Source organism: Platalea leucorodia (genome assembly GCF_965183815.1).
Source record: "Platalea leucorodia genome assembly, chromosome: 2".
Lineage (NCBI taxonomy): Eukaryota > Metazoa > Chordata > Aves > Pelecaniformes > Threskiornithidae > Platalea > Platalea leucorodia.
The window spans coordinates 19,038,738-19,053,366 of record NC_138824.1 but is presented as its reverse complement, the minus strand read 5'-3'; the positions used below and the strand labels follow the sequence as shown (position 1 = coordinate 19,053,366).

Below are 14,629 nucleotides of genomic sequence, written 5' to 3'. Positions count from 1 at the left end.
GGAGCTTCCTTCATGTTTCCTGAAGAGCCAATGTCAACAGTCCACTTTCTGCTTGCAATAAATTTGAGTCCCACCAGCTATAAAACAAAGATGCTCTATTCTTAATGCAACCCCAATAACTTCCCATTCTAGTTACTATAAATGTTCCTGTTATGAATGTGTAATTCTCACTGGGCACATATATGCCAACCTGACTCATGTCACCTAATTTATCACTCCGTGCCTCAACCCACTGAAATGGGAATTCACTGTCTGCGTGGCCAATGCTTTGTGGAACTCCAGGGAGTCCGTCAGCAACACCTGGCTATAACACAAAAAATAGTGTAGGTTATTTATGATCTGTATGCTGATAGCCATGCTTCTCAACTGTAATTTTGGGACAAGCATGTGAAAACATCCCCCCATCAAATTTCAGGTGATAGGATGTCTTTTCTCAAGAATATGTTGATGAACAGAAACCAACCCTGGTGCTGAGCATCACTGTGAGTGCTGTGGACTGTGGGTTTTGCAGGAGTCAAGTAGTGTGTTGGGTACAGTGAGATCTAAGAAAGTTCGAGCTTGTACTGAAGAGATGTGTGTCCTGCACATACCTGAACACTTAGGAGGTGTTTCCTAAAGTCAACCTCCCTTCTCTTGAGGGCACCTTCATTTTGTACTCAGGATTACACTGCAGATTCAGTTCTATGTATTTCCATCACTACCCACCTAGCTGAGAGCAAAGTTAAACAGCTCCAGGTGCAAGTGCTCAGATATAGTTCAGAAATGTTGCTTACAAAGAGAAGAGATCAAGCCTTACCTTAAATTAAATGCTCTCCTTTCATGTCTAATACTTAGCTCCTATGCAAGGTCTCTCATGGATGAATATCCAGTCATTGACTTCTTTTAACTTTGCCTCACAACTTGCAATTGAAAGGTTGAACTCTGGACAATGACCGTAAGAAAGTCTTTGGCGCAGAGAAACTAAAAATAAACAATCTCATGAGTGTAATAATGTGAACAAAGGAAATAATGCATAAAAATCAGAAATAAGATGTAGGAAAAACAAGGAAAATGTGAATAGTAGGAAAATCTAAATGTCACTTGTTTATGGGCGGTGTTGATATCAGGCCATATGCACATTGAGGTGCTTACACCAGATGTATTTGCTCACAAGCATCGTACTGGTTTAACTACACTGATTATAAAATCAAGCTTAATTAAATCAGAGCAATGTTTGCATGCAGGAAGCATTCAGCCCTTCAAAGGCAAACTTCCCTTTGATTCACCGGACTGAATTTCACACAGCATATGTAATAAGGCTGAAAGGAATATTAAGAATTGGTAGGATCGTTGGTAGGTCCCTCTGTAGGGCTGCGTCGTGACAGTCTTTCCTCATATCTAGGCAGCAGATCTGGCTGGCCATAGCGGTGATACCTTGTGGTGCACCCAGCGCTCGGACTCTCCCAGTGCTTGTGCTGTCCCCGGTTCTACAGCAGAGCTGTCACCTGGGGTCCCCATTCAATGTGCACACTCGTCCCTGCTGCTGCAAACTCGCACTCCGCATTCACACGGGGCCACCCGGTATTGTTGGGGTAGAGAGAGCAGGTAGATCTTTGGTTATTTGACAAGCTTTGGCAGAATTACCCAAGTGAGGTGTTTCTCAGTGCTTATGGAGTCTGTGAGGCAGAGCATCTGGCACAAAAGGCCCTGCAAACTTTAGAGCATGGGAAGAGACAGAATGGGGTATTTCCTGTGAATGGGAACCGATCTGCACAAAGCATTAAGAACTGCTGTGGCCTGAATGCCAGGACCTTTGTGAATTCCACTTAGCAATTACACACACAGCATTTGACAATTTTATTAGCAATCTGCTATCAACACAGAAGGGCAGGGCTTGGCACCTGGGCTTTCTTCTGTCCAGACCCTCTGGGACCACAGAACATGGAGGATGCTCTCAGCTTACCACAGCCTTTTTTGCACGGAGCAGCAGCAAATGCTGTGAAGACGAGCAATGGAGGATTCATACTGTAGGGTAAATACCTGCCACTAAAGCTCCTCAGCTGAATTCCAGAAAAACAGAGGATGCCTTCTAGTCAGCATTCCCAAGAGATGCTCTAATTTACGGTAGGAATCAGCCAGATAACTGCAAGTTGAGGGTGATGTGGAGCTGTTAAGTCATCCATCCTGTTCTCCAACTTTTCTTTTCAACTCAGCTTTTCTCCATCTGAGTAGCTCCAATCTGTACCAGGATATGGCCCTATTTTTAGCTGCTCATAATGTATGAGCAGCATGAGATTCTAGGTATTGGGATATTAAAACAGAAAGCCATTGCATCAGATCTCATTGAAATACAACTGCCTCTGGAGCTTCCAACGCGGATCTACTGCATGGCTTCAATTGCATGAGGCACTTGCAAGGTTCATACAGTTAGTGTTCACGTAAATGTACCCTTTTGGGGAAGATTTGGTGGAATCACATTTATTCAGTGCAAGTTAAGTACAGCTCACTCATTTCTAGCCTCACATAGTTCCTCAGATATCATGATTTTCTTGGAAGGGAATGTCTGCTAGTGCTAACGTGTTTGGAAAGCTCATAAAAACTGGAGGTAGCTGCAGCCTGTGTATATCTAGCATTTGCTAACAGTTCACTGTGGGTTTCCCTAATGTGGCAGATTTACAGGGGTCACATTTCCATCTGGATGGGTTTGCCTGTGAATAATTCTCCTGTGTCCTGTGCACAAACGTGATTTTCCTACAACACCCATATATTTCTCTGTCCCAATCCCCCCTCTGTCTCCCCAGTATTTTTCTTCACACAACACTGTGGCCAAGGTAACAGAAAGCAAATCTTTCTATGAACATGCATGTTATTTTCTGAGCTTTGTACGTCTTTTTTTAGGGCAGGGCTCAAGCAGGATTTTAGTTGGTGGTGATGATAGCCCGTGCAGTTTAAGGATGGTTTGGTACAGTTATACACCTCAGCTTTTCATTGTTCAGCCCGACACGGGTCAGAAATACCCAGGCTGATGTCAAAACCCAGGTAACACTGGTGTTGTGAGAGGAAGCGAAGAGACCCCCCGCAGGAGCCCCGTGGGCTGGTCGAAGTCAGAGCCTGCGCTGTGGGGTGGCAGGGACCGGGGTGGTCTGGGCAGCAGCAGCCCCATCCCTGTGGCTGGCTCTGCACCAGCCCATGCGGGAGTTTCTGCATCCACTGGTTTTCCCATTGGGAACCTCCGCACAGAGGTGGGTAATGGTCAGGCAGAGGCAGCACTGGGGATGCCGCACAGGCTGCGATTGCATCCTGTCCACGGCCTCCATCATGACACCAATTTCCAAGGGGCTCTCAAAATCCAAACTAAAATCAATAAACAAAGTCCTGATCTGCCAGAAAGAAACCGTTGGTTAAGCTCTGAACAGTTCTTTGGGAAAACCTATTTTTCCTGTTGCCTGGTTTTGGCAGTTCTTAGCAGGTTTGTTTATTTATTTTTACCCTTTGAGATTAATCACTGTAAGGTGTGGGACCCGCTTGCTGCCAGCTGTACCCCAGAAGTCTTTTTACAGGCAGGGTGCTCCAGGCTGCCTGTACATTGCTGCTGTACCTCGTGTGCTCCCTCCCCGCCTCCATCGTCCGGCCGCCGCGCTGCTCGGGCTGCAGCAAGGGAAGCCAGGCTTGTGAAGCCCTGCTCCCTCCGAGTCACTCCGGCCAGCTCATGTCTCTAGCACTGAACTTCCCGTCCGCTTTTTCTGCTCTAATGAAAGTATGGGAAAGTTAGCACCAGGGAAGTACTGCAGCTAACAAAAACCTCATGGCCGTATGTTCACATATGCACACAAATGTATTTGTGCTGCGCAGAGAAGAAAGCTGCTTCTCCAATCTTGCTTACCAAATGGCAATATTTTAATCTATTTATCTCAGTGAGTAGGTGAAAGAGTCAGTATTCAATGAAGACTAGGAAATGCGCTCATGGTAGTAGATAAAAGAACACCTCTAAGCATGTGTGAGCATTTCAGAAAGCTTATGTAACGTTTCCTTTGCAAAATAAACATATACTTACATCCCCATTTCCAAAATGTCACCAAGAATATCATCACTTGCAAACATTTTTGGAGAAGAGGTTGCCAAATTGCTAAATATATTCCAGGCTTCAAATAGACGTTTTATACCATTTCCTTTCTACCCTGATAAATCTTTTCTTAGCCCTCTCACAGAAGCTCGGAGACCTGCCTGGGGACGGCATCCCACTGGGTTGGGTGCTGTGCAGTAGTCATCGGAGACTTGCCTCCCAGTTTTATAGATGTGGGCGCTGTGCCAGGGGAAGCTACGACTCTGCTTTTCCTCAACTTGCTGCAAACCACCCCCCAGGACCAGCACCATGGTGGAAGGAGGGGAACAGGGACACGACCAAGGGGACGGGAGTGGAGGGACGGGAGAACCCGCGAGAGCACCGGGACAAGGTCTGCACAGTGCGCAGGGACGCCTGCTCGCTGCCTGGCCTGACGCGTAGCTCGCGCCAAGGCCCCCAGGTGCAAAAATTAGCTGACATCATGGCTTTTGGAGACTCACGCTTTAAAAATTCAGGGGTTTTATACGCTGGTTTGCTTCAGTGATGTGTGGCCATCTGTCTGTAAATTACTGCAGATACCAAGAATGCATCATTTCAAGGTTTTTACACTTCGGCTGAAAGACCGTACAAATTCAATGAAGGGGAAATGGTGCAACTCATGACACGTTAACATACATAATGCATACAAACCTCTGCCCTAACCATCCATTTCTCTTTCTCAAGGGTATCAGGGGCAGCCTGGTGGGCTTTCTGAGATGGGACACGCAGGCACGGTGTTACCAAGTGCTATCCTGGTGGCCTAATGGTCATAGAAGAAAAGTTAGGAGGAAAAGAGGAAAAGTTAACAGTTGGATCCAGGAAAACCCAGTGCTTCTGCATGAGGAGGCAGAAGCACTCATACTGCATCCCAGGCTTTAATATTTCATCTTGCCTTTACTTACACTTACCTGATTCCACTGACTTGCAGAAATGAGGGTGCAAGGAGAGGGCAGGTGCCCACATCCATCTCAACAAAGAGATCACTGAAGCACTATCACATGGACGTGCTGGGCCTAAATAACCTGCCAAGGTGGCCACATGGCATGGAACCAAATAGCACTGTTTACTGCTACTTCAGTCATACGTGGCAACAGCAGCTGCCACCAAGTTATGAAAACGGCACAGACATTTCTGCATCCAGGAGGAGAATCAGGCTGGGTTCTCCAAATGAAAGGTAACCCTATAAAAGCTGGATCAATTCCCAATCCAGTTCATCACAGGGAGATGGAAACTCTTCTTCCTGCAGAAGAAAAGTGGTAGATATGAAAAGATGCACATGAGATGGCAGGATCTCTCTTTTTTCTGCTATTTTTCTGATCAACACGGGAGAAAATGCATGTAGAGCCTGTGACAGCTGGAAAGGCTGGAGATAAAAATATTCTTCGCGACGTGTAGGAAGACAGGATTAGAAAGAACCGCCTGGGTGATCAGGAGTAGCCCCTTGCTGTTGAAGACACCGTATGTAATGAGGATATACGACAACGTACAAACACGACAGGGGTATCAAACCACTGCCGGAGCTACGCCTTTTGCTCCTGGCTGGCAGGGCTCCTCCACAACCTCCTCACCATCAGCAGGATTTCTTCCCATCTCCAGCCCAGATTCATTTATAGCCTGTTTACACCCATTTGTTCTTGAGCCAGCGCCGTCCATTAGCTCAACTAGGGGTTCCTCCTCCTTATTGCTCACGGCTTTCTGGAGCGCAATGGCATCCCCCCAGCCCCCCCGGGGCGGCCCCAGCGGACTGGCAGCCTCTGCTGCCCCGGTCACCTCTCACACCAGGGACCCCCGCACCTGCACCCACACCTGCACCCAACCTGCCGCTTGCTCCTCAAACGGGGACCACCCCCCGGAGGGCTCTGAGGAGGGCCACGTCCCGCGCTGACCTGCCTTCTGCAGCGGGGCGGGGGGGGGATACTTCTGGGGCACTGCAACACCCACCCCACCCCCGGCACCCCGCACCACCGCCCCACCCCCGGCACCCCGCCACACCGCCCCACCCCCGGCACCCCGCACCACCCACCCCACCCCCGGCACCCCGCACCACCGCCCCACCCCCGGCACCCCGCCACACCGCCCCACCCCGGCACCCCGCAACACCCACCCCACCCCTGGGACCCCGCACCGCCCCGGGCCCCGCAGCCCCCCGCTGGCTCCGCGTCCCCGCCGCCCCCCGCCCTGCAGCGCGCGCAGGCGCACGGCGAGGGCGCGCGCCCCCTCCCCGGCACGAGCGCACTCCCCCCGCCCCGGCTCCCAGGGGCGGCGCATGCGCGTCGCCTCCTCCCCCCCCCCGCCACTTCTCCAGAGAGCGGGGCGCGAACCTGCGCGGGGGGGCGTGGTCTTGTGAGGGGCGTGTCCCGCCGGGGCGTGTCCCGCGGGCGGGGGCGTGGCCGGGGGCGTGGCGCGGCGCGCCCTGTCCATGGTGCGGGCGGCGGCGGCGGCGCGGGTGTCCCCGCGGCGGGAGGGCGGCGGCGCGGGGCTGCATGGACGTGATGTCCCCGCAACAGGAGCACCTGGGGCCGGGCCGCTCGTCCTCGGTGAGCGGCGAGAGCAGGGTCTTCGCCGCCGCCGACAGCAAGAAGGTGAGGCCGCCCCCGGGAGACCCCGCGGGAAAGCGCCTCGCGGCCCCCGCCCCGGTCCCGGCGCCCCCCGCGGGGCCACCGCGGGTCAGCGCGTCCCCACGGGACAGCCCGCGGCCCCGTCGCCCCGGGCCCTGCGCCGCCGCCGCCACCGGGAGCGGGACCGGGACCGGGACCGGGGCCGGGGGGAGCCGTCGGGGGAGCCGGGGCTGGGGGTGTCCGCGGGAAGGGCTTGCTGCGCGGGTGCCCCGGGGGGCTGGGGGTGCGGCGGTGCCCGGTGGAGCTCAGGGGGCCCTGCCGGGTGGATAACGCCGGGGACCTAAGGGGGGGTTGCTGCACGGATGTCCCGGGAGCCAAGGGCGGCTGCTGCCCCGGTGTCTGGGGTAGGCACGGAGCGGTGCTGCATAGGCGTCCGGGGAGCTCGGGGAGGGTTTGCTGGGTGGTGGTCGGGGGAGCCAGGGGCTTTGCTGCACGGATTTCCCGGTGAGCTGGAGCGGGGGTGTGTGCTGCATGGGTGTGCTGGGGAGACCTAAGGGGAGGCTTTGCTGGGTGGATGGATGGAGGTTTTGCTGGGTGGGTATCAGAGGGAGCTGGGGGGAGGTTTGCAGAATGGTTATCCAGGGGAGCCGAGATGTGTGTCTGGGGGGAGCGAGGGAAGGGTTTGCTAGAGCTGAGGGGGTTTGCTGGCTGCTCTCGCACATGCTTTGTACAAGAGAAATGTAAGAGCAGCTTCCCGAAGAAGCGTCTTGTGCTCTTTAAGTATACCACAATTGATAGCAGAAGAGCGTCATCCCACCTTCAAAACTGGTTGTAAAATCTGTTTGATGTCTCGAATTGCTTTTCAGCATCTGACACGATCAAGTGCAAAATGCTCACTTCTGCGTACAGCCAAGTACTTGTTTCTGCCTTATACTTCGCTGTAACGAGCGAGCTGTAATAACCACATTCTTCCCACTGTGTAAAACAGGAACTCTTTTTTTCTCCTTGCTTTAGCAAGTGCTGTAGTGTTTTTCTACCAAAGTAGAGCTGGTACCTTCCTGCCTTACCAATTTTGCCTCACAATGACATTTAAGTCTATGCACTGCCTTGTCGTTAGAGGTGCACAATACTACTGACTGCTAAATACGCTGGCAGGATTAGAATGGCCAGGTGACAGTGTCCTTTACTAAATCTGTCCACCTGGTGACATGAATTTAGGATGCCTGGTAGTAGAGGCTGAGCTTGTGTCCAGTCCTGCTGCTGAGCGGTGGCTGGGGCTTTGCTGGACGTGGCACAGCGGTGCGGAGAGGAGTCCTGGTCCCTCGCCTCCTGCTGAAGCGTCTCTTTGGGCTGGGAAGCGATGCTGTGCGTTTCCATGGGATGCATCTGTGTGTGCTGTGTCCCACCAAGGCACGTAGCGCTCCGCCCTGACTGCAGCCCTGGGGACCTCTTCTCATGGCAGCTGCTGCCAATGGTGAAATGGTTGCCTGGAGAGAGTTTGGCCAAGTTTTCTACCACACTTTGCTGCAGTTAATACCTGACTGGTTTCTGAAGAGGGAGTGTGATACACCTACACAAAGTGGTGGAGTACCTTCTGCTGCCCAGCTGGACAAAGTGATGGAGTAGATACTCACCCTCTCCAAGTACTGCGATCTAATTTGAGATGGCTAAATATGTGGCTTTGATTTTTCTTCTATCATTTATTTCATTTTTGCTGAAGACAGAGTACCACGTACCTTCCAACCTGGCAGAGCCCTGATGCCAGGCGCCTGCCTGAAATGAGAAGGGGTGCTCAAGTACTGTGAAGATGAACGTTTTTTTCTTACAAGTTCTGCTTCATGATTCAGCATTCTGAAGACAAATATTAATTGTAGTACTTGTGTTTCCTATTCCTGCTCCAAAGAGCCCACAGTCGAAGGAACACAGACCTTGTTTTTGCCAGCGCTGACAAGGGAGCGGGGATATTACTTTTTACGGATCTTGGCAGCCCTTTTGGAATTCCTCAGCGTGGAGGCACATGCGGCGGGGGTACAGATGGAAATCCTCCTGCGGAGAAGCAGCTTGAGACCCTGGCTGGGCCATGCAGCATATGGCAGCTTTGCACACCAGGCACAGCCAACACAGGCAGCCACCAACATCCAGCCAGCTGCTCAGCTGCTCGTCCACGGTCGTGGTGCTCCCTTGAGACTACTAGCACGCCATCTCTTTGTGTCTGTCTGGGGAAGAAGATTCCTACCTTTATGCTTGTGCAGCAGTGGGCTAGTCCTAATTTTACCTGAAGCTGGATCTCAGTGACAGTTCGAATATTTTTTTTACTACTTGGGTCCTATGGACTCTATGTATACCTCCGTTTTGTCTTCCACTCAGTGCCAAAGCATCGTATTTTTTGGCAGTGCAGAAAGTCTTTCTTACTAATGGGGAGATTACACTGCTTGTGTTGGTTACATACAGTTAAATGGAAGAATGTGTTGGCAAGAACTCAGTTTTGATACTGGTGACACAGCATGTCAACTTGAACAATTTTGTTGCAAATATGTATTTCACATCAACTATTTTAATTTCTGGCACAAATACCCCCAAATATGGGATGCTAAGCGACCACTGAACCTTTCTCCCTTTTTATTATTGTGACTATACCTTTCTCAAATTTCTTCAGCTGAGATTTGCTACATTGTTCTGTGGTTGTCTGAACTCCTACTTCATCTTCTGCTTGGCTGAAGGATCACATGCGTGATCACATCATAGGACCAAGAGACAGCAATTGTCTAGAACTTTCTGTCATGTGTTTTGTGTGACCGTTTAAACCATTTTCCTGGAAACATTTCTTTTCCTTTTCTTGACATGCACAGTGGTTTGAACTGCTAACCTACCTCACAGACACTGGGAGGTTCTCTCTGTTAAATGCTTACAAGGCATTCAAGATGCCCCACTAAAAGGTGACATTGAAGCACAATGTTTTAGTGAATGCTTTGGGAATATTCTGGACCAGATTCCCTCCTTACTGGACTTACTGGAGTCACTGGACTATGTGTGGTTGACCCACAGAGAAGTTTTGTACTGACTGTTTAGTTTAGTAACCAATACCAGTAAATTGATGCAACTCTGAAGTGGATTGAAGTAACATGAGTAAGAGCGATTATACTGATAGAGCTTATTTCTACAAATTTATCAAAACAAACTATGCAGCAGAGACATCTTTTATGCCAGTGTAACTGTGTCAGCAGTAGCAGCTGCGGTCATTTAACCATATTTATAAGTTCCTGGTGTTTCACTTCTCTCTTCTTAGAGGGGATAGATTCCAACCAATCCTGAATATTTTACACAAGACAATATTTGGTAAGATAAGAATTCACTCTTAGGATTTTTTGCTGCCTCCTTGAAGATTTCAAGTGACTACTTATGATTTTTTTGAGGCTCAGCAATTTTTTATATTTACTCATACAATGTGTGCAAAAAATTAACCATTTTGCACACTGAGCAAAATAGTCCTTATGGTTGTAGGCTTGAAATATGGTATCCCATCACCATAAAAATGTGTTTCTTTGTGATTCTGATCACAAATAGAGCAATAGTTTACTCGCAGGGAAAGGAGAGTTATAGTGGTCCCCAACAGCGTACTAAATGGATAAAATTCAAGCAAATTAACAGCATTGGAAGAGTAAAGGTGGTCATACATAATCTTCATCCCTTTACTTGTCTTACTCTGCAAAGATGAATCAAGTATGTATTTGCCGTTATGATGATACCTTGATTTCACGCCCTTATGTATATGTTTTTTAACATAAAGCTTCTTAAGCAGAGATTTCTTCTTCCTGTGAGTCTCTGTCCTCTTTACTGTGATCCTGGCTGAGGATCTGGGGGGTTGCTGTCAAAATCACACCTGGTAGTGCAGGGAGTCTCAGCTGTCCAGGAACACTTCTGGCACTGCTTAGTGAAGTGATGGGCAATTCCTGTCATCCCGTAGACATCTCCTGTAGCAATTTTCTCTCTGATGAGGACTGAAAAAAGCCCCTGTTTTAATGAAGTCATCCACGTAGTTGGTCCTTAGGTTGAAATCACCTTGGCAGGCTGAGCTGGTGTATGATAACTTACTGTTGCGATGTGCCTCCTGATGCTGCTTTAATTATGAACTAGCATTAGCAATCCTTCCCCTGTCTGTCCATGAGAGAAATCGAAAATTATGCATAAAAAAAGTGTTCTAGTTCTTGAGTTTCCTAGTCTTGGTTGGTTGTTTTTTTTTGGTCCCTCATGGTGGCAGTAGGAAAGAGAGGGACTTGGCATGTCATGTGGGATCTAATACCCAGGAACTGTGTATATCGAATTATTGCCTGTTTACTTGATGCTGCTCAAGTATCCATGTGGAGTAGGGGGGAATCTCCTCCCTCTGTCATCCATAAACTGCTCTTGAGAAAGCCTCGCTGTGCAGAAACTGGGGCAGAATCGTGTCCATGCATTAACTTTCCTGCTTTGTGTCAGGCTTGAAAGGAAACTTTGGGCTTCATCAAAGCCACCACAACCAGAGTCGCTGGTCTGAGCACTGTGGGCGCAGTGCAGCTGACAATAGGACCCATAGGCTAAGTATTTGGAGCTCCTCTCCTGCACATTTTTAGTAATCTTCCACACCTCCAGCTTTTGATGTAGATGGTTGAGAACTTTTGAACACATCATGTCAGTGCTTCCAAAGATTGGTATCCTTTGGGAGGTAGGACATCTTTTGCTTACAGTTGCTTTCATCAGTTTTTCTTTCTACTCTGAGGTGGCCTTTAGTGTCCATCTTTGCTGTGCTCTCTAGCAGCTGCTGTTCCATGATGATGTGCTTTTGCTTCCACTGTGTTGATAGCTCTTTCCTCTTGTGCCCCTGCAATTATTTTCTCCTTGGTTATCCATCCAAAAATGGCATTCTTTTTAGGAAGGTCCTTGTAAGTAGAAGTATTCTGTCAGCATAAACAAAAGCACATAGTTTCGTCACCTGCTCTGCCTTTATGGTAAATGGGCTCTCCGTGGGACCTAGACATCTCTGCTGCCTGAGCCAGCAGCTCCAATGCAGTCATCTTCTCGCCCTGTTTATAAGGGCTCGGGGTTGTTATAGGTCAGTATAGGGCCATTTCTTGCTTTACCAAAGTATAAGAGTTTCTTGTTATTTCTGGTGTTTTTAGACAACCATATGCTCTAAGTCTAACAAATGCTGGATTATGGCATGTAGGAAAGAAAGATTTATTGCCTCTCGTAAGCAGCCCGGTGACACAGGGGAAAGAGCGATGCCCAATTGTCCTGGAAAATTAACTGCTAGGTGCTGAGGTTTGTTTTGATTTTTTGATTGTCGGGCAGCTAGTTGAACTTTGCCTTACAGTTTTTGGTAAAGGTTTGTGTTCTGTGCTTTGGTTCATGGCTTTGGTTCAAACCAGAAATGTATGCCACAGATAGGTTTTGCTGCTCAGACAAGAAAAACAGAGTTTGCATGGGTGAAATCCCTCACAGTTATTAACTTAGATAATTTTAAAGAGTAGGCTTTGTTAAAATCAGACTTCCTTTCATTGGAAAAATAAAGCAGCGAGAGGGACAGCTTAGCCACTTGAGTGCAATCCTCAGCTCAAGAAACTGGCACATCTGAGTGTTGTCCCTGTCACCCAGTTAAATGACCCAGGCGCATGGCCCAGCCTTGACCCACTTCTGCAGCCAGCCTGTAAATCAGGAGCCTGAAATCCTTTCATGTCTGGGGAGGCTTTTACAAGGGTGTCTGCACATCGCTGAGGAGGCATTTCTGCTGCGTTCACCTGTCAGTGAATACATTTTTCAACTATTTCGTATATGAATCTCTTAAACAGACATCAGGTAGTATCATTTTCTCATCCTAAGCTCAAACCACTCTCTGAGACATCAATTGTTCCCTATGTTACTGAGCTCCCGAATTTGTCTGTTCCCTGTCCTTTGCTTAGATAGCAAGGAGACTGAGCTGATTAACTCAATTTTCTTGGTCGCCTTAGTTTTCTTTTACAGTCAGTGGAGGAAAACAGCACTTCTAGGACAAGATGAACTGTGCGCTACGTATGTCCTTTTCTCTCCGTTGACTACAAAAGGAGCACAGAGCGAATAGCTCAGGTCTGCAGGTCTGAGGTTGGGTGAGAGGAGTCCTCCCGCACGTGTCTGACAGCATGCAGATGCTGCTCTATGTTACCTTTTTCACAGAATGGGAATGAATATCATAACTTGGCAATATGTTAATTTACATAAATTCCATATACCATTATCCACTTCACCTGCGAGGCAAAATTAGTTGAATACTGGCAGTCAGGAATAGATTTTTCCTCCAGATTATGACTTTTGAGATACTTGTGAAAGTTTTACTGTAATCCTGTAATCCATAGGGGTTCTGATTCCTGAGGAAAGACAGCATATTTTCACTGATGGCTTGCAAGGTTACTGTCCTCAGCATGGTGGGCTGATCTGCTCATAAACCACCTACCATCATAGTTTACAAAACAGTGCTTCGGAGTGTAGGTCTGATCATTATCTGGTGTAAATTAATTCTTTTGAAATATATAGCCCTATGTCTGTTTACATCAGATGAGAAACTAGCCAAATACTAATGCATACCACCAGTCCAACAACTGAAAAAGCAAACCTTTTTGTTTCTGTTAAAAAAGCAGTCAAGACAACCACCACCAGCAATGCAGAAAGTATGAAGTTAAACCTGAATCGGAGGGGAGGGGGGCAGGAACTCAAGCTTTTGAACGTGAGGAAGGCAAAAATAACTCTAGTTTGTCCTGACTGATGCAAGATTATCATCTTTGCATCTGGCACACTGTAAACATTCATTATGGATACCGATTTTATGATACATTTCACATGGGTGTGACTCAGCCAGCAAATATGAGGATTTCTCTGTGTTGACCTTTCTAATATTTACATGAAAAAATGGGAGGTTATGATGTGGGACACATGTTGAGAAATGCTTCTCTGTGTCCCATGCTTAGATAATTGGTCATTGCATCTCCTTTTGCTCCCAGACATCTGCTCTCACTACAGCTGTCCAGGATGTATCTCCTCTTCTCCGCATTGCCAGGGTGACATCTTTGCACATGTAAACGCAGTGAAACTGAGGAGAGCAGGCATCTGGATCCAACTTAGCCAAAAATGAATGTGTCCTCTTCCTTCTCACAGTAAATAAATTCAAGTTACCATGATGGTCACTTATTTTATTTTCTCAAACTCTGTACATAGCAAAATAAAAACAAAACCCCCCTTTCTGTCTGTAGTCAATGTCTCTGTGTGATGTTTTTATTTGCATACAGCTGACCTGACTCACTTCACTTTTGCTGTGAAAATTTTCCTTTTCCAAATCTCATCAGTGATCTTTTTATGTTTTAAGGCTCTTTTTTGTTAAGCTTTGCTTAATAGCTGTATTAAGATGTTGCCTGGAAAGGCTGTGGAATCTCATCCTCGGAGATAACACAGACCTGGACTGCAGGTGGCCCGGAGCAGCCTGCTCGAACAGGTCCTGCTCTCCGCAGGTCCGGAGAGGCTGGACCGGAGACCTCCTGGGATTTGAGCTCTTATTAAATTTCTTGTAGTCCTAATCTTTACCTTGGTCCTCAGGTATTTAAGTCAAGACTGGAGTCTCGCTGCCACGGGCACTACTCAGTGCTGCTAGCCCAAGCGTGAAAAAAATTGCCATAATTGAGATTTTAAAATGCTGCATTTTTTCAGTGGCTTCCTTTTCAGACCTGAGAAGCTGAAGGATTTAAGATAAGCAGACCTCCACTGCACTCACAGGAGCTGAGATGCTCTCGTTTTAACCGCCCCCTGAAAGCCACCTGCCCAATAATCAGACTTGCAGTAAATTTCCAATTGGGAGTTGATGCTTTTGATAAACGCCTACAAAAAATGCTGGTTGGGGGAGATCTGTGGCTTGTCTTCTGTAGGATGTTAGACTGCATAGTTGTACAGGTCTCTTTTTGCCTTCATATTTGTAGATATGCTACTTTTTAAA

The 14,629-nt window shown here is 48.2% G+C and overlaps 1 protein-coding gene across 1 annotated transcript in view; it reads left to right on the top strand.

Moving 5' to 3' along the window:
• Positions 1–6,564: 6,564 nt before the first annotated feature.
• The window catches only part of ARHGAP20 (Rho GTPase activating protein 20), a gene marked incomplete at both ends in the record, with an annotated part of 62,180 nt that continues 54,115 nt past the window's right edge, over positions 6,565–14,629 (top strand). Inside the window, one exon of the mRNA XM_082305035.1 lies at positions 6,565–6,663. Coding sequence (XP_082161161.1) covers positions 6,565–6,663 — 99 coding nt within the window. The remainder of the gene's footprint in view (positions 6,664–14,629) is intronic.